The 27,148-nt window shown below is 37.5% G+C and overlaps 1 protein-coding gene across 1 annotated transcript in view; it reads right to left on the minus strand.

Moving 5' to 3' along the window:
- Nucleotides 1–2,091: 2,091 nt before the first annotated feature.
- brinp1 (BMP/retinoic acid inducible neural specific 1) overlaps nt 2,092–27,148 on the minus strand; it is a 108,491-nt gene continuing 83,434 nt past the window's right edge. Inside the window, exons 6-8 of the mRNA XM_087843754.1 lie at nt 17,418–17,654; nt 13,370–13,592; nt 2,092–6,790 (exon numbers count right to left, since the gene is read on the minus strand). Coding sequence (XP_087699880.1) covers nt 5,650–6,790; nt 13,370–13,592; nt 17,418–17,654 — 1,601 coding nt within the window. The 3' untranslated portion in view covers nt 2,092–5,649. The remainder of the gene's footprint in view (nt 6,791–13,369; nt 13,593–17,417; nt 17,655–27,148) is intronic.

Raw genomic sequence — 27,148 nt, forward strand, 5'->3', positions numbered from 1 at the left:
ACTCCCGCCACAGATTTTCTATGGGGTTGAGGTCTGGAGACTGGCTAGGCCACTCCAGGACTTTCAAATGCTTCTTACGGAGCCACTCCTTTGTTGCCCGGGCAGTGTGTTTTGGATCATTGTCATGTTGGAAGACCCAGCCTCGTTTCATCTTCAAAGTTCTCACTGATGGAAGGAGGTTTTGGCTCAAAATCTCACGATACTTGGCCCCATTCATTCTGTCCTTAACACGGATCAGTCGTCCTGTCCCCTTGGCAGAAAAACAGCCCCATAGCATGATGTTTCCACCCCCATGCTTCACAGTAGGTATGGTGTTCTTGGGATGCAACTCAGTATTCTTCTTCCTCCAAACACGACGAGTTGAGTTTATACCAAAAAGTTCTACTTTGGTTTCATCTGACCACATGACATTCTCCCAATCCTCTGCTGTATCATCCATGTGCTCTCTGGCAAACTTCAGACGGGCCTGGACATGCACTGGCTTCAGCAGCGGAACACGTCTGGCACTGCGGGATTTGATTCCCTGCCGTTGTAGTGTGTTACTGATGGTGACCTTTGTTACTTTGGTCCCAGCTCTCTGCAGGTCATTCACCAGGTCCCCCCGTGTGGTTCTGGGATCTTTGCTCACCGTTCTCATGATCATTTTGACCCCACGGGATGAGATCTTGCGTGGAGCCCCAGATCGAGGGAGATTATCAGTGGTCTTGTATGTCTTCCATTTTCTGATGATTGCTCCCACAGTTGATTTTTTCACACCAAGCTGCTTGCCTATTGTAGATTCACTCTTCCCAGTCTGGTGCAGGTCTACAATTCTTTTCCTGGTGTCCTTCGAAAGCTCTTTGGTCTTGGCCATGGCGGAGTTTGGAGTCTGTCTGGTTGAGGCTGTGGACAGGTGTCTTTTATACAGATGATGAGGTCAAACAGGTGCCATTCATACAGGTAACGAGTGGGGGACAGAAAAGCTTCTTACAGAAGACGTTACAGGTCTGTGAGAGCCAGGGATTTTCCTTGTTTGAGGTGACCAAATACTTATTTTCCACCCTGATTTACGAATAAATTCTTTACAAATCCTACCATGTGAATTCATGGATTTTTTTTTTCACATTCTGTCTCTCACAGTTGAAGTGTACCTCTGGTGCAAATTACTGACCTCTGTCATCATTTTAAGTGGGGGAACTTGCACAATCGGTGGCTGACTAAATACTTTTTTGCCCCACTGTATGTATTTGTAATGCATTTTTACCCCGTGTCATATCACCTTTGACCTCTGACCTGTCTTTTAAGGTCAATAGATTGATATGATAACAAAGAGGTAATAATGCCATGTTTCTTACTACCATTCTTTGCAATGACAACATATAAGCACGTATAAGGGATGTATAAGGATTCTAAATATCATATTACTTTGAACTTTTTCTTAAATGTCAAACAAAGTTAGACTTTTATAAAATGTCTTTATCCTTAAAACTATGCCTGAAGCACTATTGTCTTTATTTGTATTAGCATCATTTAGGAAATGATATAGCTATAGAGGAGTTTTAAATATCTCAAAAAGCTGCATTCAAATATCATGTTCCATTTGATCTCTGATTTTGCTTTTACATTTCACATCTGCCTTTCTTTCAAGATTATCACATAATTTTTATTGTACTACAAAATTCTTAAAGTACTTTTAAAAGACCAAAGAAAACTAAATGAATATATACAAAATACAATACTATTCCCTTAAAAGTTTTTTTCTTTTGAAATAAAAAGTGAGACTGCATCCTCTATGCTTTTGTGTGGTCTCACAGAGGCCTTTAACAAATCAAACCCAAAACATTTTCTACCAACTTTGTGTTAGCACCGCTTTTAGCCACAGAATGCTTTTACAAAAGTTCAGCAGATGAACACACCAGTTTGATTTGTATGATAAGAGAAAAAAAACCCACTGAGGTTAAGCAACAAGCAAACAAAAAAAATAAAAATGTAGCCAAACAAATAACTTATTATCCAGCCGTTCATTTACCATTGCAACTATGGCAAAACTAGGTTACTTTAAAGATGTGCAAAAAACTTCATATAGGAAATTTGTACAAACAAGCATTGCTCTTCTTATTAAATATAGCATTTTAATGAGAAATAGATTATTATATGAAACATTCATTTAAAATAAGCTGATAATGATCCCAAAAGAATAGCAAAATAAGTACATAGGCAAGGTATTAGGTGTAAAAATCATTATCAGACATATCCATGGATACATATACAATAAGCAACACTGTGGTAGCATAATGCCATACAAGAAAATGTGCTTGTTTTATGGATCTTGCAAGTGGTTCAAAACTAAATTTTAATATACACTTTGACAATATAAAAACAGTCATAAATGATCATGATTCTAATTAGATACATAAGACATGAGTGCCCTGTACTTTGTGCTAATGTACTCAAATGGAGGGCCTTTTTGAAGTAGTCTTTGTATTCCCTTTCAATACTGTTATATTTTATAATATTGTTACTGTAGCAGAGCAATGTTACTGTAACAGTGTTCATATTTACAGATATATTGTACAGCAGGAGACAATAAATATCCACCATTACTTTGAGTCATCTGTTGTCTCTGTCTGGTGGTCAGCTTCCCCACATGCGCACACCCGACGGCGTAGCTGCCAGGAGGACAATAAGAGTATATTTCAACATATATGGTCTTAAATTCTGAAAGTAATTCAGTGTCATTCTTTTGTTTAATATCTCAAAGTTTTACTCCAGGTCTAAACATGTTAAAGGGATCAATAACAGGCACTTAATAATAATAATAATAATAATAATAATAATAATAATAATAATAATAATAATAATAATGAAATGGAGACAATTCATTTGGATAGTCCAATAATGATGCTAAACAATCAAGAAATGTGTATATATATAGGGACATTTTAGGGCATCACCTTGTCAGCCTCAGCTCTGTTTGATATTTGCCTAAAGTTTTCCACATGCATGAAAATATGCCAATGATGATATTCTCCTGACATCACTGACAATCACAAATGGATGCCTAGTCCATTGTTGCTATGTACGGGCATCTGGAGTTATATGATGTAACTTCTTTTATACAGAAACTGAAAAAGTTAGATAAACCTTGGAGAACAGTAGACTGAATTATGGGATTCTGGTAAATTCTGAACATATGTGATTCTGCTTGAGTTTGCTCTGAACACACCATTACCATGTGAACATGAACTAACTGACCTAGTGCTACAACAGAACTTGTTTTTATGACACAGCCTCGATTAATTCACCAAAATAGAGCAAAGGCTGACAAGCTGAGCTGTTGTTATCCAAACTTATACAAATCAACCTATTCCGCTATTAGCAATTATATCTCCTGAATGTAATTTTAGTTTGTAATAATGCTTTATAGTCAGTTGTGATTAAAAAAAGAAAAAGAAAAAAAAAAGCACCTCCCAGGCAATAAACATGCTTCACAAGACTGGCAACATAATAAGAAAACATACGAGTAATCTTTGTAAAACAAAGTTAGATGAGATACTGATACTATTCAAGTTGGAATTCTGACGCAGTGAAATCTAAAGCTGAGTAAATGTAATGACATGTTAGTCCAGGGCTTAGTTTAGGAATTACACCGTCATTGTTGTTGTCACCCAGATGAAAATCATAACTCATTACCACTGTCTACACTTACGACTGACCCAATAGACTAGTGTCATTACAATGTAAGAACCAAGTTAGGTTAAAAGAACATATAATTGAACTAAAGTACTAATACTGCTAAACTATCTACATCAAGAGACTAGCACATAAAAAAAATAATATTAATGTTGGCGGAACACATGGAAAAATATGGATTTTTGACAGCTTTTACACCGGGAGGAATGTTTTTTTCTGTTTTTGTTTTGTTTTACAGAGTTTGGCTTAGATGACAGCAACTACTCAATGTCCCCCGTTTCTTTTTTTTTTTTTTTTTTAAAGTTTGAACTCCCGAAAATGGCCAGACCAACTTGGTTGTACAACATCTTTGTTAACAAACATCCAAGCAAAGGACTAGACCTACAAAAAGTTAACAGTAGTAGAAATATTTCAGCATTGGATTACCCAAATAAAGTTTGACCATTAATACATAGGTAGTGTTTTATATTTCATTTGGATGATGAGAGTTGTTGATGCTTCCAGCAACATGCAAAAAATGTTATTGATTTCATATCGCAAAAGGAAAACAGACATTTATACACATGGCCATCAAAAGCGTACAGATTAAACACTGCCAAAAGGGTATTTTATACTTTAGTATTCAACCATTTCTTCATATTTTTCTTTTTTTTTTCCCCGCTGTGTAACAACATGAAAAATCAATGGCTTTACAAGACATTCCTATTCAATATAATATACACTCTCCTCTGTCAACTTCCCTTTTGCTGTGCTCTTATCTGAAATCAGCTGAGGGACTAAAACAAAAACATATAACTTGAACATTTTTTCCATGTGTTATGAAGTGAATAAAGGTTATGAACTTACTTTACTTTATGTCTACCTCAGGGAAGTGTATGGCTTTAAATTGTCTTGCAAACGTGCCTGAATGATGAATGCTTACATTTTGCTCTTGGTGCTGAAAAGCTCCACAAATCAGCAGTCACAACATGTACATTTTGCAAAGCTGTACAAAATAGCATTGATTGTTAAATCTTCAGACCACAATATTGCACTCACGCACCAGGAGGTACTGCCTTGTGGAAAACACAGCTTGAATTTCAAACACGGGAAGAAGCGCTCCAAATGCAAGAATTAGCAAAGACTGGAGTCAATCTCAAATGACACATTCAATTAACAAACAGCAATAAGCATCAAGCCAAATAATAATAATAATAATAATAATAATAATAATAAAAAGGATATACACAAGCGCACGCTCTCGCATACACACACATTCAACCACATATGTATATATAAACAGCTGGCTTTTGTTTTGACATGACTATCCATTACTGCCCTGCTGTGTGCCTTATGTGTCAGAACAATGACAGAGTGCCTCATAACTCACAAAGAGCAATGCAGATTCACCGTGGGTCTGAAATGTAATAAAGTCTATCAGTAATGTGTTGACTACTTACTCACTAGGGATACTTAATCCTTACGATGTATAAACATTTTGAATATTAAACTGTTGTTTAGCTCATTAGCTAGAATGAAGTGATATCTGGTCTGCCCTTGTGTTATCATTATTTCTTTTAAAAATGTTTTTTTTTCCTTTTTTTTCAATAAAGAATGGCAGTTTCAGATATAACCTTTGATCCCTCAGAGTAAAATCAAGGCCTCTTTTTTACCAGTACATAAATGTCATGTTTTTTGTTTTGTTGTTTTTTTTTCTGTCTCTTTCTCATTTTAAGTTCTTTTAGGGATTTACAGACATGCTGGGACAAATATGATACAGTCCTTATAGTTGTTTCAGTATTCTTCTTAATATGCCAGAAAAGCTTTTCATCACTGCCTTTTCCTTTTTCTCTTTAAGAATTATGCTTACAAAGTTAATATTACATCAAAAGGCAGAAAAGGTCAAAAAATGAAAAAGAGAAAAAAAGTAAGAGTAATATACCCCCATAGTTCATTTGTCGGGTGTTTCTGTTAAATTTGCTGTCCTTATGTGAATGTTCAACAGAGTTTAGCAGTCAGGTGATCAGACTGTTTTAATATCTCTGTGCTGTACATGTCCAATGCATGATTCACTCGAATCATCTCGCTGTTGTTGAGCTTGAGCCTATGCTTTAGCATACAAGAGAAGAGGTCCAGCTGGGGTTTGCCAGGTGCAGAGGGAGGCGCTAGACGGTTTATCCGATCCCTAATGTCCAATAAGAGGAGCATAACAGATGAGGAGGAGTAAAACTGTGTACCTTGTGTGTATGACTGGTTAACCTGCTGCACAGCACTACGAAGCAAGTCTGCATTAAAGCGCAGGCTGTAACCAAAAACTTGGATATCAGAAATTTTTATGTAGATCTGGCGCTTGTTCGGGTCTGCAAGGTCCACCGGGCCCTGTCCTGTATCATTGCGGAGGCCAGTTGGGACCTTGGCACGACTACGCAAATAAATGTGCACCGTCTCAAAAAAGGTCTTCCACCGGTTACCCAGTACAAGAGTCCAGTTGAAGCACTGGGAGTTCTGCAGCCGTACCTTTTCCCAGCGTGGGTAACCATGCTCACCAAAGGGCATGCTCCAGCCTTCAGAGTGGCTACCACTAAATGGGTTGACATAAACAAAGAACATGGGGTCAATGCTGCTGTTTCGCATCTGGCAGATCTTCATTGATAAACCAATTATCATGTGGAGGTAGTCCATCCTGTTTTTGTTACTTTTGAGAGTCAGGGACATGCGCTTACGCCAGCGTGGGTCAAAGAATGTCTCTAGTCGGATCTCATTACTAATGAAAGTAGTATGAATGTACAAACGTGAATCCATTTTCTGTAACAGGTATTTGAGTTCCAAGTCCTGAAAGTCCAGATCAGTTTCAAAGCTGATGAATTGCTCACTACGTTCTGAGTCCACATTCTGAGGTTCACAGCGACCACGATACAACTTGTAGCCCTTGTTGCATGAGCCACATTGTGAGATGTTTGCCAGGCTGCACATGGCACAGCTGTTGTTTCCACCTATGACACATGGTATGGGTCGCTGGCACAGTGTGACACCTGTGTGGCACACACACGTCCTTTGGCTCTCCAGGAAGGTCCCCCAAAACCCATTCTCATTGCAGTACAGGAAAGACTGAACCCTGTTGAGCCACTGCATCACAGATCTAAAGAGGCAAAAGACAGAAAAAAGGCATAAGAGCATTAGCAGTGATCAGGAAATTTTAATCTCAATCTAGTGTGACAAGAACAGCGAAAAGAACGCACACCAGTAAATCCTTTTAAAGTTAAAATGTATACATGTTAAATTCTCATCAGGAAAAGAAAGTATATTTTCTCTCCAAGAAAAGGCCAGCATATTAAAGAGAACCCTGAGGAGTTGATGGAGTGAATGAGGCATGTGTGAGGCATAATTTCACCCTGGTAACTTGGGTTTGTCTTCCTCGATAGGACTATTACTATTTTCACTTAATTTTGTATTACTGTTTGACTTCTACATTACATTTTCCCTTGCTGTTTTTGATTAACTAAATGTACTTTTTTGGGTTGTGAAAAATATCATTGCTAGAGTTAAAACAGATACATTCGTAATATTAACTCCAATTGATCTGATATAAGACTAGAAAATGTGTTTGCTTTGCAGCATAATTTACAGTGTCTTGGGGTTGGATAGGGACATAATTTTTAGTAGATAGGGCCGGTTATTTCCCTTTGGTGGAAAGCATTGCTTGATATTCCTGTCTTGTCTTTGCCCCCCACCAGACATCCTTCCTTGTCATCCTGACAGTACTGGAACTTCTTTTCTGACTGTAGAAGATGGAATCTGAATTTTGATTTGAGAAAGTATTGCTGGTCAAGGTTAGTTTGACAAGTAAATTATTTTAAGTACTGACAATGATACATGACATTGCCACAAGTGATACCATAACAAGAAAAGATCAACCAAAGAGAACAATGGAAGCACATACTTTGATTTGTCTATAATGAGCTCCAAACTGAGAGAGATAGATAGATAGATAGATAGATAGACAGACAGACAGACAGACAGACAGACAGACAGACAGACTTTATGGCAATCCCTCATCAACATACAATGACACATAACATTTCTTTCCTGAAGAATGCTGTAGAGGCATGAACACAAAAGTAGGTGAATGGGTTAGACAAAGGCGAAAAGGAATAACGATATCTGGTCAAAATGGCAGAGTAAAATAAGGAATACCAGATATAATAAAGAATACTTCTGACTAGAGTCAGAAAACAAACCCAACAAAGACCATGCAGGTGGAAAACCCAGGATCTTCTCCAAAGCAGTGAATAAGCTGACTTGTCGTTGCAATTCATACAGCATACTTCTTCCTTGATGATGTTTGGCTGAATTTTTTAAGCTCTCTTACTCACAAAATATTCTGCATTGTGCAAAAGGTTAGCTGAATCTGTGTTATTTTGATAAGAATGCCTTTGTTTTCCTAAAATACCGGTGTCAAAAATCTGTATAAATTTGTATATCGGAAAAAGTCCTTAGCAACTCTTCATTTCTTCACATTTTGCTTCCAAGAAAGCAGTCTTGAGCAACAGTTCTTCAGGCTTCCTGAAGGTCTTTCAAAGGTTTATCTGTAGACATTGCCTACTTTTTTGATCAATTTAGTACTTGGAACTTTATTTTATGTACCAATTTCAGAGAAATATTTCACTTTGTAACTGTCTACAGAAGATGAACAGCAGCTATAAGCCATGTCCCTAAGAAATAGGAAAAAATCCAGCAAAGACACAGGACCTGAGAGATGCATCTGGCCCTTCAGCTGATCCAGCTACTGGTCGCTGAAGCCTCATCAGAAATGGCCTCAGTGGAAGGGTGGCTGTCAAGAAGCCATTCTTCAGGAGGGAAACAGGGAGAGAAGGCTGAGGCATGCCAAATTACACAAGATCGGTGGCAACAGGTCTGATGGAGTAATAAATCAAAATTTAAAATATTTGATTCAAAGTGGAAATATGTAGAATGGTGGGTGTCTACAGCCATATGTAAAACACAGTGAAGGCTATGTCATGGTTTGCACCTCCAGGCAGCTGTTGTGATCTGGTGCTATATAAATAAAATTCAGTTGAATCAAACTGAATGGCTTGGAGCTGCATTTCAGTCAGTGGTGTTGGGAATCTTGTCAAAAATTCCCCAACACCACAGAACACAAAAAAGCACCATCAGATTTTAATTCACCATTTAATACCATCTGAAAACATCTGACTGGCAACAGCTTCATTTTTCAGCATGACATTGATCCTAAACATACTGCTCATGCAGTAAAAGCATACCTGGATAGATAAACACACAATAGAACAGTCAAGGATTGGCCTCTCCAGAGCCGGACCTCAGAATTAGCAGTGTGGGAACAGCTTGACAGAAAATGGAACAAAAGGTAGCTGACATTCAAAGAAGAGCCTTGGAATTCCCTTCAGGAAGCCTGGAGGACTATTTTTGAAAACTGCTTAAACATTAGAAAACTTGCCTAGTTCAGGTTGTGTTAAAAAAAAAAAACTGTACAATACAAACTCTATTTTGCCTTGTTTACGGTATTTTTCATGTATGATCATACATGTTTCAATAAATTGTTCCAGGTGTTTCTTGTTTTCCAACCAAAATATAAACAAATGAGCGTTGGGTCAAAACTTTAGTACAGTGTTGTATACTGTATAAACTCGTCATGTCAAATAAAAATCCTATCAGATATTCAGAATATCTGTAAGTATATGTTAATAAGAAATGAGATGTGTTCATTTTCCTGTCTTTGTATATATAAATGTGTTTATTGTTTGGGTTTATGTAGCAAGCACTAGTAAAGGGACAACGCAGATCAAAATGTATTAAATTTTTTGGTAAGTTAATATTAACAAGTTTTTATTATCATTACTTGGACTCAGAAATAAGTAGACCTTCATCCTTTCAGACTGATTATCACCAGCTATAGATAAATATTCCCCTCTCCTTTAAGTTATATGTGTATGTGTTATGTTTGCATTTCTGCACTATGAATGTTTGCGTGATCCCAAATTAGATTACAGATTTTACTTCACGTTTTCACATCTAATCTCCTTTTCTCTCACTCCACCATATTGCAAAAAACACGCAGCCACAGCCTTCTCATAAATTACCAATCTAATATCATCTTTGTATTACATATTGGTATTTGCAGCTAAGATACTGATATTAGATTTGTCTTATTAGCGTTAACAAATCTAATGGAATGATTTCCCTTTCTCCCTTTCTAATCTTTCACTGAGATACTTGTAATTTAATAGCATTAACTCTGCTGTCACATTGCTGTATTTCTCCTTCCCAACAACAGGTAGCGCCTCATAATGCTCAATATTAAAAAGTAGTTTATGAAACTTTTGTCAGTAGCGTGTCATTTGTTTTAATTGTTGACAGACAATAAAATGAGAATGAATGTTTAGTCATTTGTGATGTTTGAATTTATGCTTACTTGTTATATTTTATGATACAAATTTACAGTATTAATTATATATTATCAGTTATAATCAGTGTTGGGCAAGTTACTTTAAAAAAGTAATTAATTATAGTTACTAGTTACTTCTTCAAAAAAGGAACTGAGTTAGTAACCGAGTTACAAGATTCTAAAAGTAATTAATTACTTGAAAAGTAACTATTGCGTTACTTAAAAAAAAAAAAAAAATTAACCCTCTGGGGTCCAGGGTATAATTGGCCATTTTTAGTTACTTTTGATTTGACCTCTACATTTCACCTTTAAAAACTATTTACTTTGCCTTGTTTGGTATCATTCTTTTCAGCACAACCTCACGTGTCTGAAGTTACAGTTATGTTTTCATTTTGACATACTGTATTAACACAATTGATCTGAAATCAGGCAAAAAAACATAAAATCCGAGTAGAAAGTTATATTTTTACTGTACCAACCACAAACATGTGTAATGAATCATATTTCATAACTTTAAATGCAAATATAAATTGTCAATTTTAAAATCCTATGTACAAGTTTTGCAAACAACAAAGTTGTTTGCAGCCATTTACCCTACCCCTTTTTTAAATAACCATTTCAAACTATTTACATAACCATCAGGTGTTCTCCATTAAATAAGATGCCACACAAATTATTTGTGCCACTCCAAAAAATAATTTCTGTCCACTATAAAGGAAAACATCACAGCCTGACACCTGCAGGTCTGACAGCAGCAGGTGTATCACTCCTGTTTTTTACCTGGAGACAGCAGTCGCCTCATTGTTCTGACACACAACACAAAACTATCCACAACACTACACACTAACTACACAAGACAACACATTAACTACACACTCCAAACACGCTAAATGTCACAAATCTCTCACATCTCCAAACTCACTCTCTCTCTTTTTCTGCTGTCTCTCTCTCTCTCTATCTCTCTCGCCATCACTCCTGAAACTTCCCCCTCTCCCTAAACATCCAAATGTCCTGTTGCGCTGTCCATAGACAGTAAAAGTGACGAAACGATTGAGGAAAAAACGCCGCGTATATATTGTTTATCATGACTCTGGTTTTACGTGGCCTATCCACACAATGCTTTGTCATCTTGAAGTGGTCATGTGTTTGGCTTACCATGACTACTTTATTCTTCCTCGGTCAAACAGCAGCACTCATGCGATTGTTTTGCCCCCTAGCTCGAGGTGTTGTGCCAAAAAGTAATTGTCTGCCAGAAAGTGATAACTGCCCGCGGGGGCCCGCGCAGCTGCTTAAAGCTGTAGCATCCAGATTTATTTCAGCTACTTTCGTGCAACTGATATAAGATGCGGTAAGCTGAAGACAGCTTCAACCGCCGTTATTCCTATCACTGGTTACAATGTATCAGGTATTGCGTCATAATACCTGATACATTGTAACAGGTATTATAAGCGACAGTAACAATTACCTGAAGTATATTTTTTGTCAATTTTATGCATTTCACTGTTATTAAGGCTTCATAATGAAGATTTACATGGCATGACAAAGAACAAAAGTGAAGTCTGAATGCACTAGATAATCTTAAGCCATGCAGGGTTAAAAACCATTTACCATGATCTTTTCCTTAACCTAACCAAACAACTAAACTAAAGAAAAGCAAAAGTGAATCCTGACTAGATGTATATAAAAAAGAAATACAATAATAGTGGAAAAAGCAGTTCCAGGTTTATTCAGATTCACAGTCCAGCCACCCGCTCATATGCTTTTAAACAAGTGTAAACTTTAACTTAATATCAGCTGAAATAATGTTTATAAGATTTGTTAACCTTTCGCAAACTATTAACTGTTAACCTTAATTTATCAGTTACATATTGATGATGGGTATTATCAAGGTTTACCTTTGTTACACTGAATCATAGTTTGGTAAGGTTAAAAACATTCTTGGTTAAAAGCAAGCTTGTACAAATACAATTCTTTCTTCAGTAAAATATCTCGGAGGTTGATGAACACAACTCTCAAAGTAGAATAATGCAAAGTAGCAAGTGAATCCTTCCCACTAGGGGTCTGATATACAGTATGAACTGGAGAGGGGCTAAATGATCTCTCACAAGGGATGTGTGTTGCTGTCATTTCGAATCCCGATGCACCAGTTTTTCATCTCTGGAACCAAGCAATATAGTTTTTTTTTTCACATCTTCATCAACTCACAGCCTCACTGACATGAAGATGCGTTGGAACACATCTTAAACACACAGGCCTTCAACTTTGCCTCAGTCTCTTCATTGACTGATTATCTGTTATAGTTTGACTAGAAAAAATGGAAGGACTTGAGTCCTTGTTGGTAATATCTTAACGGAAAGGAAAATCTTAATGTTTTATGTATATATGTAGCGCAAATGCACACGGTTATAATAAAACTAAATAATTCCTCCATCTGATCCAAAGTTGTCTTACACAAGCAAGCAAATAAACATGCAGCTCTTATTTCCAGTGCCATCAGGCACTCTTGATGCATACTCCATGGACAGGGAAGCGCATACTGCAGCTCTTTGATAACACTTCAGAACAAACCTTTGCCAACTCTCACGCACAAATGTGGGTGTGCTCTTTTTCTGTCAGTGACAGTTGACAGCGGCTCATTTTCAGACCACTTAAATGAATATTTTACAGATTCTGTTTCCATTTATGTGGTGACATCCCCTACACATAACAGTTTTGGGGGTGTTTCATATGGAAGCCAGGAACTTTGCATATTTTGCATAGTGTTTTCTGATATTTGCTAGAGTGGATGGTTGAAAATTCCTGGCATTTCATGCAGCGCTGACACAATGGCATATCCGCAGCAAGGCTCTTAAGCTGCAACTGCAGTAGGTGGTGACAGATGTGTGCAATGACCTATCAAGAAAACTCCCACAGCTATTTTTTCCCCCCCTTTTAGATTGCAAAGTGAAATACAAGAGTGAGGTAGAGTGTTTTCGGCATGTGCAAGCCTCAGCACTAAGTTGACTTGATGGACAGAAACAACAGAACCATAAGTTAAAATGTATAATGGATGTCATCCTCACTGTGCACGCTTCAAGGAGCACCAAATAAAACAGAACCCATACATCAATCCAAAAGGGAAATTTCCCTGAAAGATGTCACTCCTCTGCAAGATACATTTGAATATCTTCTTTTACTTTTAAAAAAACAGATATCCCAAAAATGTTAAGACCAGAAACAGCACCTTAGGCTTGTCCGAGTAAATTCATAGTTAATTTTGAACAGAACATTGAATTATTATTTTTTTTTACCCACCTCTCCCTAGGCATCTGGTGGTTGGGATTGTGGTGACAGCGGATGCTGAGGCTGAAGAGCTTGCGGGCGGTGCGCTGGATCTTCAGTCGCTGCACCTCCAGGGAGCTCTGAAGAAGCCTGTAGCGGGCCTGCAAATCCCAGTCGCTGCCCCAGAGAAGATGCACACTGCTGATGGGGAGGAAATGAGTGGAGGGCAGCCTCTTCAGAAATGACTTGAACTCATCTAGGTGACAGAGAGGGAACCGTTAAAAGAACAAAAATCAACAAAAAAACAGCTGGAGACAACTGTTATTGTAATATTTGCAACAAAGTACATTTTATAAGTTATAGTTTCCAAGTTTATATCTTCAAACGTGAGTTTTGACATGTTTTTTTTCATGTCTGTACTTTGCTTTTTGTACTTCGACTGCTGTGAGTATCTGAAGAGAAATGAGACTCTCAGCGCAGTAAACACCCTCTCACTCTGTGCTCCCCGACACCTTTTCAAGATTGCTGCCTCAACAAATTTGTTCCAACCAGTGGTGATGATTGTCCTTGTGTCCCTCTTTCTGCCTCTAATAATTCTTGTTTGTCTCCTCCATGGACAACTGCTGTTTTCAACGATAGCTTCAATTTTTGGCAACAATGAGCATGAAGATGCTTGAAAAATACAAATGGACAAAAATACACATGGACAAAAAGGCTTTTATTTGGCGTGCTAATCAACTGAGTCAGTTAATTCAGATTAACTCATTGTTCATCCATCCTTAATACTAAGCTCATTAATTAAACATTTTAATTCCTACAGTTTAAACTGAATACAGTTCAAAAGTAGACGAACAACAAGAGCAATAATTTTGCATTTATAGTGTTTGTTATAAATGCAAAAAGTTTGTTAAAGCTATAAACTTGATGCAATAGTCTACCATGAAAAGTATGACATAAATATTATTGGACACAGTTAAAAACTTTGCTCCACTCTGTTCGTGAACAACAAATCCCATATTCAAGAGATGCAGTTGTACAGCCGAACCCCCCTGCAGTCCTCCTCAAGACAGTTTAACAGAATTAACCACAGTTGAGAACCCCTTTTCAACCATTGCCGTGAAATGTCAGAATTTCCTCCACCCTCCACACAGGCATATCAGAGCTCCTTTCCTCTTCTTCTTCAAAGAAGCCAGATTTCTTCTCCTCCCCTGTTTTGAACTTGCCATATCCCTCCACCCAGCTTTCAGAGATGTCAGGTACCTCCCTTTTCCTAGAAAAGCCGGGTGTCTCCAGCACTCAGTATTCAGATATATCTGATTCTCCCACCAAAAAACATCGCTTTTATTGAGTCACTCCCAATGCCAGTTTAATAGTTGCCAAGTCCTTTTATACAGGCTTCAAAGCCGTCAAGGACTCCTTCCTTGAAAGTGCTTCCACATAGTCCTTATCTTAAGCCATCCAGCACACCTTATCTAGAGATTAAAGCTCTCACAATGTAACCATACTTCACCCATTGTGCCATTACATTTCACTTTGTTGTTTTGTATCACATGTATTTTTCACCAGATTTTACGGATATCCAATGCCATTTGTATAAAAAAGTGAAAATAAAAAATAAAAGACAATCAAAGAAAATCTATTGATGTGGCATTAGATAAATTAAACTATGTAGCAGCAGCTCGTAGATTTTAAAAAATTACCTTAAATTACAGTCAGATGTAGCACTTTATGGTACTGTAAAAAAGTATTTCCCCTCTTGTTGATTTTGTAGTTTTAATATATTTGTCACACTTAACTGTTTCAGATCACTGGGTAAGTTTAATTATTATACACAGATAACCCAACTAAATTTAAAAAATGTTTTTAATTCATGATTTCATTTATCAAAAGGAGGAAAAAAAGATATCCAAACCTAACAAGCCCTACATAAAAAAAACAACAACAAAAAAAACCAAATGTCCCCATTTCTAGCAAGATCCAGACCTGATTACTACCAGCACGTTGAATCAAAGAGTCAAATATAACCTGTCAGGCAAAGTGAAGTAGATTTAAATGTCTCAAGAAGCAACACATCATGCCACAATTTAAAGAAACAGCTGAGAAGCAAAGTCATTGACATTGACATCTAACAATTTGAAAAGGGCTACAAGTCATTTCTAAGGTTTTTGGACTCAAGCAAACCATGATGACAGCCATTATCCACAAATGAAGAAAACAGTGGTGAAGCTTCCGAAGAGCGGCTGGCCTACTGAAAATATTCCAAGACTACATCAACAACTCATCCAGGAGGTCTTAAAAGAAGCCAAAACAACAACTAAAGAACTGCAGGGCTCTCTTGCCTCAGTTAAGGTCAGTGTTCATGATTCAACAAGAAAGATAAGAAAGAGACTGCAGAAAAATGGCATCCATGGGAGAATTCCAAGGTGAAAACCAGAAGACAAAGGCTCATGTCACATTTGCCAAAAACTCATCTTTAGGATCCCCAGGGGTTTTTGGAAAACATACTTAATTTTGTAAAAATTCATTTTACATTTACTTGGGTTATCTTTGTGTATGTTAACATTTGTTTTGGATCCCATAGGACAAAGTTTACTTCACACTAAAATTGCACTTTGCAATAACTTGCGTATTGGCTCATTGCCTAGGTTTTATCTTCAGCCACAATAATGTCTGCATAGCCTATTTCACTGTAGCTAGCTAAATAAGTAGATAAACCAGTTTGTTCAGTGCTCTCACTCAGTGCTGAGGCAGTATATACCTAGATAAACTACCTACATACTAACCACATACAGGCATTGTTTGATAGCCTGACTGTTGTTTTATATCTGAAAAAAAAAACTATTGTAAAATCCAAGCATGTATTGCATAATTATGTTTTTCTTGACTAAGTTTAATGAGAGAAATTCACTGAATACATTCAACTACAAATGCAGCTGAGTCTGAGCAATATCAACAAAGCAACAGTCACAGCTTCAATGAGCATAAGCAGAGCAGCTGCACCTTTTCTCACAGCCAGTAATGTTATACTGCCACAGCTCTGTATTTTGAAAGGAATGCTAAGCAATAAATGAATCATGTAGTGTCACATCAGCTCTCTTTTCTATAGTACCTACAGAACATTTCCACAAACCAATGTTGGTGTGCCATTTAGTTTAAGCAGCAGAATACTCCAGTGTTGCAAATATTAGCAGGCACTGAATGTGCCCTGTCATTACGTTTACACGTGCTGAATTATACAGATTGTCTATATCATATGTCAATCTGATGCTTTGAGGTTTTTGAACCTGTTCTCAAGCATTTATTTTTCAAATGTTTAGCAGAGGCCGCACAACTCTTTGTGCTTTGGTCTGAAAAGAAGTTATGTTCTTTTATTTGGCTTCTTCCAGTGTTCTTTCTTTTCAAGTACTTCTTTGAAGATGAACTGCACTCAGTGACCTTCATGACTAACATTAACTTGCCCCTATGGTGCATAAATATATTTATCTGTTGCTGGCAGGTTGTATCGAGACACTTTTATTTTTTATTAATAATAGATATACATGGTGCCTTGCCATAAAACAATAAGGCACAATATGTGTTTTTTCCTCTGCTGTGTCCAAAATTCTACTGTCACCTTTGTGCCTGCATTTGCACTCACTTCTACAGACACCTTTACATTGTGTAATTAGCATCTGGTTACGTGATCATTTTGCTATTTACTGTCATTAAAAAAAAGAAGTCACTCTTCCTAAATGTATCGATTTAGTTGAGGATGAAGACTGATCACCAAGATTGCCAAGGCTACTGACCCTTTGCAGCTGCATAATATAAATGTATGCTAGTCTTAAAGGTGCTCATTATTTTTCATTAATATAGGTTGGGGGTGTGGGGGGGGGGGGGGGGGGGGTGGAAAAAACACGGAGCTGCCTTTTGATAAGCACTTCAGAATTAAAGGGGCTAAATGTATGACAGTTTGTCTCTCATAGAAAATTGCAAAACTGAACAAAACAAAAAAGAAGAAATTTTAAAAAGATTAATTTTTAAATGCATGGACATGAGATCTGATGATTCTTATCATATTTAGAAGGATATTCAAGCTTACCAGAGCTTTCAAAGTCTTTGTAGGAGGCTGCCCATGACTCATACATCCCCAGCAGGGTGTTCTCCATGATCTGGATGTCGGTTATAGGACAGTTGCATTGGGGATACTCCTCGGCACACTGACAGATGCATTGGTTGTTATGGCACACATATTCCCCCTCTCCATTGCACATAATGTAGCTCAGAGCTGACTGGACAAATTTCTCTTGCAGGTATTCTGGGAAAATAACCTGCAGGCCTGAAACACAGATAAATGTGAAACAATGGTTTAAAAAAACCCATAATGGGATAATAAATAAAATACAGAAGAAAATATAATAGAAGAAACCGTCTTGAAAAAGACAATATCTAAAAATATGCTGATAAATATGAGGTAAATGTTGTCTGTCATGCTGCTGTATCTTGAGATGTATACGGCATCTCTCCACAGACCAAGTTACCAGAAAAGAGGGAAAAAGCAATGAAATGACTGACTGCTCTACTAAGATTGCTTTGTGTCATAAGTACTCATTTATTTTTTCTAAAGGATGTGCTCCAGCAATCTTCTCTGTTCAGCTAGAACTGCTTGTTCTATGGTGGGTCGCTCATGATGACAATGTATAAATCCTTGATTTATGCCTGCTCTTGTGTGTCATATTGGTTCGCATATAACAGTGAATCTATCTCCCACGGCATTCGTTTTCTAGCATGCATGCATGTACTTTACTGTGTCTTACCATTCATACTTGCTTGTGGTCTGCATACCCAAACTATGCAGCATTCTGCTAATTATAGAGAAATCTCAATAGCTGAATGTGTGTTCTTCAGCCCAATTTAGAGCTGAAGCTGAACCTCTTCAGCCTTCACTATCACTGACAAGGTATTTATAATTTCTAGACTCCAAGCCAATCCATATCTCACCCTGGGGATCTCACACAACTGAAGCCTGGACAACTAACAGTACAGGCTTTCTCTTCAGTCCAAGCCTGGGGAAAATAAATCCCTAGCTCTACAAGCCACTGGATTGGAAAAGAACTAAATAGATTTTTTTCCTTCTTGTATGAAACAGAATCTTGGCGAGGCCATATTTTCTTAATGGCTTTTGCTTGAGCACAAACAGCGCTTCAGCAGAAAATATGCAACCAGGAACCTGAACAAAACATGTTATTGAATGATGAATGATTGCATTATTTTTGCCACACACATATTATTTTCACCTTTCGGTGAAAACTGAAATCCATTTATGCAAAGTCAACATAATGTTGCTAAAATGAAAGGAAAAGTAAGCATATAATTTCACACTGTGCTCATGAATCATTTTCAATGTGTTGTCAGGGAGTCAAACAGTGTCCCTTATTATGTATGCACATGCAGCAATTAATCCTCCTTATTTCTACCTGCAACATACTCTACAATAAACGTATAACTGTGTGCAATTGAGAAACAGATTAAGGCCTTAATAAGTGGGATCTAAAACATAAGCTGATTTCAGGTAAAAGAATTAAAACTAATGCACGCTGTGTTTAGTTATTTCAATCTGCAGTGTTTTATAATTCGTATAAAGGTTGATATTCAGGGATATTTTTGTTTAGAAACATGATGCAAATGCAGTTAAATAAGATTATGTTACTTTAGATCAAATGTCAGGCTTCTGCAAGTAGTTTTACCTTTTGCAACAATTTAATTACTCGCATATTCTTTGTCCTAGAGTCTGTACTTGTAATATGTACCTATTTAATAATAAGTGCCTTTCTCCTGCACAGCTCATCAGAACCACTGCCTATCAGGGAAGAGGAGAACAGAAGGAAGAAGGGATGGTGGGAGTAAAGAGGATGAATAGATCATGTCTGACCACAAAAGAGCTGGGTTGCACAGGGCTTTTTCTCCATCAGGCCTGTCTGGATCCAATATTCATTTAGCTTGATGTATTCCTGGGCTTGAAACTTTAATGTGATTTGTGGGAAAATCCAGATGGCAAGTTCACGGATCAACGCTGCTCACTGACAGTGCTGGTGCCAGCGGCCGGGTGCACAATAACACCGAGTGCCTCAGTCCTCCCCCCTTCCCTCGTCTGTCTAACCATACCTCATACCTCAATCTCTGCATCAACATGTACATATTTTCTTTTTCCGATATTACTCTTGCAACAGGACAATTGAAGCAGGAACTATTTGTCTTCCAGTTTCTTGTTTTCCAGTCTCTTCTTTCACTGTTTATGTCCTGTTCTCTCTGCCTCCCACAGATCTCCACTGTCTTACTTCATTACACTCACTCCTACTGGCCACACACATGCACATACCCTTTGACTCTTCTCCATCATCCTTTGGCTCGCATTCCCTCCATCAATCACTCTCCTCATTCCCGTTTCTTCACCTCGTCTGCTCTCCTCTACATTCTCGCACTGAGCATACACTCAAGAATTGTAAATGTGGTGTCTTGTCCTTTTACTCGTGTGCAGAATGATGTCATGAACAGAAAGTAAATCCATCAGCGTTTGTTAGTGCATTGCAGAATGAGAGAGAGAATTAAAACCCGCAGGCCAAAAATGAAATGAGAAACTAATCAGAGTAAAAACATTTATCTTTGTGACTTACTCGGCTTTGCTGTGTTAGTGCAACAACACGTGAATACACTCAAAATGAATGAGGTTTAAACCTTCTGTCTATGTGGCTCTGAGGCAGGTGCATGTCAAGGAAAACACTACATACTGGAGCTACACTTACCATGATTAAGGAGGAGATGCTAAAATGAAACTGTACTGTATTGGAATTCCTGTGCAGCTCTTTGATAACCCCCAACTTCATGCTCTGTCAGTGCAAATAATTCCCTGCAACCCATGTGCCTGGCTTGCTCTAAATAAATAAATAGCACCTCAAAATGGCAGTTAATCTCATTGCATACATCCGAGGCTGATATATTTTCTTCACGTAGTTTGGAAGATATAGGCCCGCTACCATTCCATGAATGCTAAAATCGGAGACTCTGCAAGTGTGACTTCGCCTTTTCATTGTGTCTTTTTCGAGAGTGCTCTATTTTTACATGGTGATAGATAGGGTGTGTAGGCCGCAACTGAGGCTTGTAACTGCTTTGGCAAGCAGTTGCCTGCTTATTGGAAAGCCACGCTCCGCCTCATAAGTTACAGTTTCATTAAAGATTAATTGACCATTGTGTGGCCACAATTTCACAAAATAATCATTACTTAATCCACTGGTGCAATAAAGTGCATTACTTCAATGGAGGCATTAAATTACCATTGGAGGTTATCGGTACAGCCATGATACAAAACCAAAGACCTCTGAACTGGATAAGAGTCTGTTTCTCCTAAGTCTAGGCCTACCCAGCCATTCTTGCTGATCCTATATACTTAATACACCATATGAGATTTGCTGCGTTTGCCTATTTCTTAGCAAGCTATGAGGTAAAGGTGCAGCTGAAGTAGCTATTTATCCACTTTTCATTACTTTGCATAAAGCGCTTTAGGTCTCTGCCTCTGTGTGTGTAGGTGTATGTGTGTGTTGGGCCTGACAGAGGATAACATGTTCCACTGGAGCTATTCTAAGCTCTCAGAATATGTTAGCATTTTTTAAAGTTCTGAATGAGGTGTACTTAGCATTCAAATGGATAATGTGTTGGTGTATCTTTGGTGAGTAGATTATCGCAGATTATCGTAAGTGTTCTAAGCACTTTAGAAGGAAGCAGCTTGAGATGTCAAAATTTAGCGTTACAGTAAGTTTTAAAAAAAATGTTGCGGAGAATAATTGTTTGTGAAAGTTTAATTAGTATTTACACATTTGAAATGTTTTTTCCTCCCTTTCCTATGGTTTTTGTGGTACAGAAGTATACAATAAAATGTGTATATTTGAAATAGCAAAAAAAAAAAGATATTTCATGAAATGACAACATATCTTATGATGTACTGAGATGCAAGAGCCTGCAAATCTAAGATATGTGTCCGTGAAAAGACCAAACATATGTCACATAATATCTCTATATAAGTTTAGCTTTGATGAAAAGCCACCTATTTAATTTTAACACAAAAAGCAGGCAAGGACGCAGGTGCAGCAATCATTGTAAAAGCATAAATTACTTATAAAAATGGTCTTGGCCTTCAGAGCTCGCTGTCCCTGCTATCTGAAAAAAGAGGAATTGCTGAAATTGCATGCTGAAGCAGTTGCTGAATTGAGCAGGGCAGGCGGTCTAGAGAGGTGGATGAGCTCGGCATGATGCTGAATTATTGTCAGTTGTGCTGCACACAGAACACAGATATACATGATGGGTCAGAGTAAAAGGTAATTTGGTGATTGCTTTTCTTTGCCCACCTTTGACTTTGTAAACCATCACAACAGGACACCAATGCAGACTTGTAGTGTTTCTTTTTTTTTCACTTTAACACTTTAACAGTGTTCATCCATTTAAGTAGAATTTAGAAATGATTTTTAGTCCTAATACAAAATCGGCTTCAGCAAGTAATTAGATAGGTGGTTGCTGTTGGCTGCATGTGCACTTCAGCTGCGCTGTTCAAGCTGTTCTGTCATGTGCTGCCTTGTATCCCTGCACAGCAGTTGTAGTAGTAGGCTTCGGCTGGTGAGATATTGTATTAGTCACACAATCGTGCGCATGCACACAGAGAAACGCATACGCCCATGTACATGCACACGTGCACACCCTTTGCAGCCTCTTGCAGAAATCACATGTTTTACAAGAACCCCGGAGAGGAGGGGGGGCAGACATATGACAAGCTCTGACATTCCCATTTCAGTTATAAAACATACAACTGCCCTCAAAGTGTCACGATGGGCTGTGTACACACATCAGATCAAAAGTCCAAATTTTACATCAAACGTCCCTAAACGCAGACATATTGTTCATCTATTTGTATTGAGAAATGCCTTTTTGCTTTACACTCTTCTTATAATAAATAAACCTGCTGAATTCTAGACAAGCTACTGTACAATAACTTAAATGAGCCATGTGTTTTCATGGCTGTATTTTAATTATTTCAAGACAGCCGAGATAATATCAGGAAAATTACAGTTATATGTACTCCTAATAGTCTAACAGCATTAACACAAATGGACATTGCAGTTTCTGACTTCATAGGAAATCATTTAAAGTGTTCCTCATTATTATAAAGTAACTACTTTTCTGTAAATGCACATCAACATTTCTTTCCATTTGAGCAAATACAAAAAGTGTTTGCAAAAGCACTTCCTGTGCTGCATGGGTCTTTCCAAATTCAATAATAAATAAATAAATGAATAAATATATAAATATAAATATATAATTCTAACCGAACTGATGAGAAAAATTCTTTAAAAAAAATGACTGTGTGGAAAACCACAGCATTTTCAAAAGCGGCAGCTAGCAAGACTAAGCAGAAAAGAAAAAGAGATTTATGATCATGCTGGCCCAAATCGAAACTTTCTCCTGAATGGCCACTTCCAATTGAAAGCTGACCTCCAGGTCAACATGGAAAGATTTCATCAGGTTTGGGGTTTTAGCATGTTAGAGAGAAGTGAAAAACGTGTTCGCAGCCATCCACTTTTAAAATGATCCTATGTTATAGCTTGTCTTGCCAAGAAGCATGTGTGTTTTGACAAAGGGGAGAGTTGCCTCAGGAAAAATGCATGGGTCCTTCTGAGAGGCAATTCAACAGACATTTGTGACAAACCATGGGGTATAGCCAAAGTTACAGTGTAATTTCTAAACGTCGTCAAATAATTTTAGTTTTGCACGACCCAGCGAGAAACAGATGAATGTAGCAGGACTACTATCTCTGTGCGTACAGAAAAAGAAGCAGAGCAAAGAGAGAGGCTGACTGAGTTGGGGGGGGGGAAGATGATGAAAACGCCTCTGTAGATTTATTGTTGTGCTCCTCTCTCTTTATGATTTACATCAGATATTTTTCTTTAGTAAATTATTCACTGGTAACCAGAACAGTGTGTTTACTAATATACTTATAGTCCCCAAATCAATTTCTCAACAAGTCCATCATCAAAGAAACTTAATTGATTTGTATGCTTGTTTGTCTTTCCCCGTTTGCAGCATTTTCACTTGAAAAGAGGGACAGGCATCGAGCGACAGAGCAATGAGTATCTAATTCATCACTCGGTGCACGACTTGCCTACAGGGCCAGTTTAATTTATTTTCACTTCACCACTTTGAAAACTGTTGGCTCAGGCTATTCTAACATATTCATAAATCTTCCAAGATAGGCTCATGGCTCTTCCAATTTAGGCTCTTGAGGAAACCGGAGAAAGAGAAAAGCATGCAGTGGGGACTGAAAAAAGCAAATTAGTTTGCTTTTGTTTTGGTGCTAATTTATGACAGCCATACTGGAGGTGATTGGATCCTTGCAGGGTAATGGGTTGTGGAGGTTGCTGGGCCTTTTATCGTTCGTTGATGCAGTTAATATACGTTACCAATTTGCAATTTTCAGCCCCAGTACACGTTTTGTCGCTCTGTGTAGGATATCACATTGCACAAACAATATTCTATGACTTTGCCCTAATGCATTTAAAGCTCCTACTGGTTTGCCACTTAAAAATACATTTTCTAAATTAATAAACTATAAATACTATCAGATGGCGGGGAATAGATTTGTTATTCCTGTCTCGCTACCTGAAACACACTCTGCAAGAGTTTAAGAAAACCATTCAAATCTAGACTATTTACCTGCCATGTGTTAATCCCCTCTTTCATTTAATTCTCATTCCTCAGTAAGCTATTTTTACTTCTAGGTCCCAGAGGAGGCTGAAAGTGAGAATTCAGCCAAAACCAATATCATCAGGTTTTTAAGCGTTAGCCTAGAGAGAGGACGAACAAATAAAAAACAAATTGATGAGGAAGAATAAAAGCATATTTAACTCCCAGCTGTAGTAAAACTAAACAGTGTGCATCTTTCAGTCAGATCTAAAATAAACATTAAAAAAACAAGCCAATTCCTAAAAAGTGTATGTTCCAATCATTCAAAAGATTCATTAAAGGTGAAAGCCTTTGTAGGTTTTATGTTATAATATTATTATTAATTATAATTGATTAGGTTGTAACAAAAAATACAACTGTATCATGCCAAATATTATCACTGTCTGCAACTTAATACCATAATTTATGTTGAATCGATGATTTCATCATGGGTGTCTAGAAAAAACACTTTTTTTATAACTCGTCCTCCAAGGACTGCCAGTAAAATACTCCATATAGCATGCACTCAGATGCCAAACCAGGCAAAATGTAATGCTGAAACCTTCACAGTGATATTACGTTTAAGCAATGGGAGGGTACATATTTAACAGATAAAAGCTTTGCTAAGTCATGCATGAATTTTAATTCTGGTGATTGCTGAAAAGGAAAGTGAGAAAATAAGGAGAGCGAGTACAAGAGTTATTTGAAAAATATTGTACAAAGCAAAACTGTGGGGGAAAACTGAGTTTAGGCTTTGATAGGTAGCTGCCTTGATGTGAGATTACACTACAACATTCTAATCTAAATTTAAGTTAAAGCAAAGGGAATATCCAGGGAGTGTCATATCCGCAATGTGTTATCTTTGGCTCACAGCCCCACAGCTTACAAAGAGCAGACCACAGGGGTGGGAAGGAGGGGAAAAACATTCCTCCTTGAAAATTCTTTTATTTTGGAAAGGCAGTCTAGGTGTCTTTAGGAGAAATTGTGACCACAACTAGATTCACTAGCTTGTATATTACTTGCTTCCTTTCATTTTTTAAACTTTTTTTTTCCAAGTCAGAGTGTGGTTCTGGACCAATTTAAACCTAATCCTACCAAAGCAAATTACTAAAAAAAGAAAAAAACCCTGGAAAAAAAAATAGATCACAGGTTTGTAATTGGTCATTTTTACATATGCAGTGTTGGGGAGTAATGGAATACATGTACCGCCGTTACGTATTTAAAATATAAAATATGAGTAACTGTATTCCGTTACAGTTACCGTTTAAAAAGGTGGTATTTAGAATACAGTTACTTTGTTGAAATAAATGGATTACACGGCGGTACTTCCCTGTTTCATATTGTGGCGGGTCAGGACTGTTTGGGTTTTGTTTGACGGCTACGTTCTGTTGTTCCAGGCGGCAGCGTTACGGTTGCCATGGTTACATGGTGACGCTCTCTCTCTCTGCGTGTTTCCTGGGTGATAGAGCGCCTTTTTGTTGTTGTTGTGCTAAGCTAATAGGCAGAATGCTACAGGTATAGCTCTAAAGAATGTAGCATCATAGGCAGTGTAGTCCGTACTGCAGGGAGAATGGACTGCCATACCCATTATGTGTCTGTGAGCGAGGGAGGGAGAAAAAGGAAAAGTACGAGCTGTCATCGAGCAAAAATGGGAACTGGAAGCATGTAAATATAATAATAACCACTGCAGCCAAGAAGAGTGCCTGACGAGCCCAGTTGTAAGTAAGCTATTAAGACTCGACTGTACGCTGTGTTCATGTTTTCCTCTGAAACAATAAGTTCCGTTGGAGCAGCCTTTCAACGCCTCTCTCTGTCTCTCGCAAGCAAAGTTGACCCAGACAACAAAGTAAAGTTATTTTTTGGCTAGAGCCCGACACAGAACCCACCTTATTAGCCAGAGGTCCCTTTACTATGGTTCGGAGCCGCGGACCTTCAGTAACAGTAATAAATCACAGCAATGGTACATTCATGTAGTTGTAAACAGCATGATAATATATTAAGTAATCAAAAGTATTCAGAATACGTTACTGTCATTGAGTAACGTAACGGAATACATTACAGAATACATTTTGGGGCATGTATTCTGTATTCTGTAATGGAATACATTTTAAAAGTAACCTTCCCAACACTATACATATGGCATGTATGCCTGTAACCTGATAGAGTACAGAGGTCTGGATTTAAAAAAAAACAATAGTAAAACCAGAAAAAAGTCATGATTAAAAGTTTAATTAGAAGAATGAAATAGAGTGGGTTTTCTATTAATGCATCTGTGTTGTAACTCATGTGGCTCTGCATATTAATATGATCCCTTTATTTAATTCATAAGCAATTAAAATGGCTGGTCTAGATTACCCTTTTTTCATTTCCGTCTATTCATTCACATAAAATGAAGAAGATGTGGCATAAGCATCACACATAAATGCCCAGTGTACACAATATGGAATATGATTTGAATTGCTGAAGAGTTAAAGTAAAAAATAGCATGAAAACAATGGTAAAAAACACAGAGTGGAGAAACTGAGAAAAAGGTGAGTTAAGACAAATGAACACAAATATAATAACACAAAAAAACACAAAACTGAGAACAAAATGTACTTGAAAAGTCTTATTTGGAACATCACAAATGACTACAGTTTCATCACTTACACATTAAATAGACCGCAAACAGGAATTCTGGAGGTGTACCATCTAAAAGTGTCATTCAAAATTGCTTTCTGTAGCCAGCTCCTTCAAAAGCACTTTCCCCATGCACTTCTAGTGCAGATAGTAGAGAAAATATATGTAAACAGGAGAAGCTACATGGAAAAATCATAAAAACTTGAATAATGGAAATGAACCACTTTGCGTATGTTATCTTTCTTACCATCCAGACTTCATCAGGATGCAAAAAGATTCAGGCTGAGTCAGGCTCTTTTTTTTTATTTTTAGAGAGAAGAGATTTTCTCCTGGCATCTCAAACTAACAACTATGCTTGTTCAGTCTTTTTCTAACTGTACTGTTATGAACTTTTACATTTAACATGCTAACTGAGGCCTGTAGAGTCTGAGAAGCAGCTCTTAGGTTTTT

The sequence above is a fragment of the Neolamprologus brichardi genome, chromosome 7, assembly GCF_056152115.1.
Source record: "Neolamprologus brichardi isolate AB-2024 chromosome 7, ASM5615211v1, whole genome shotgun sequence".
In the NCBI taxonomy this organism is placed as follows: Eukaryota; Metazoa; Chordata; class Actinopteri; order Cichliformes; family Cichlidae; genus Neolamprologus; species Neolamprologus brichardi.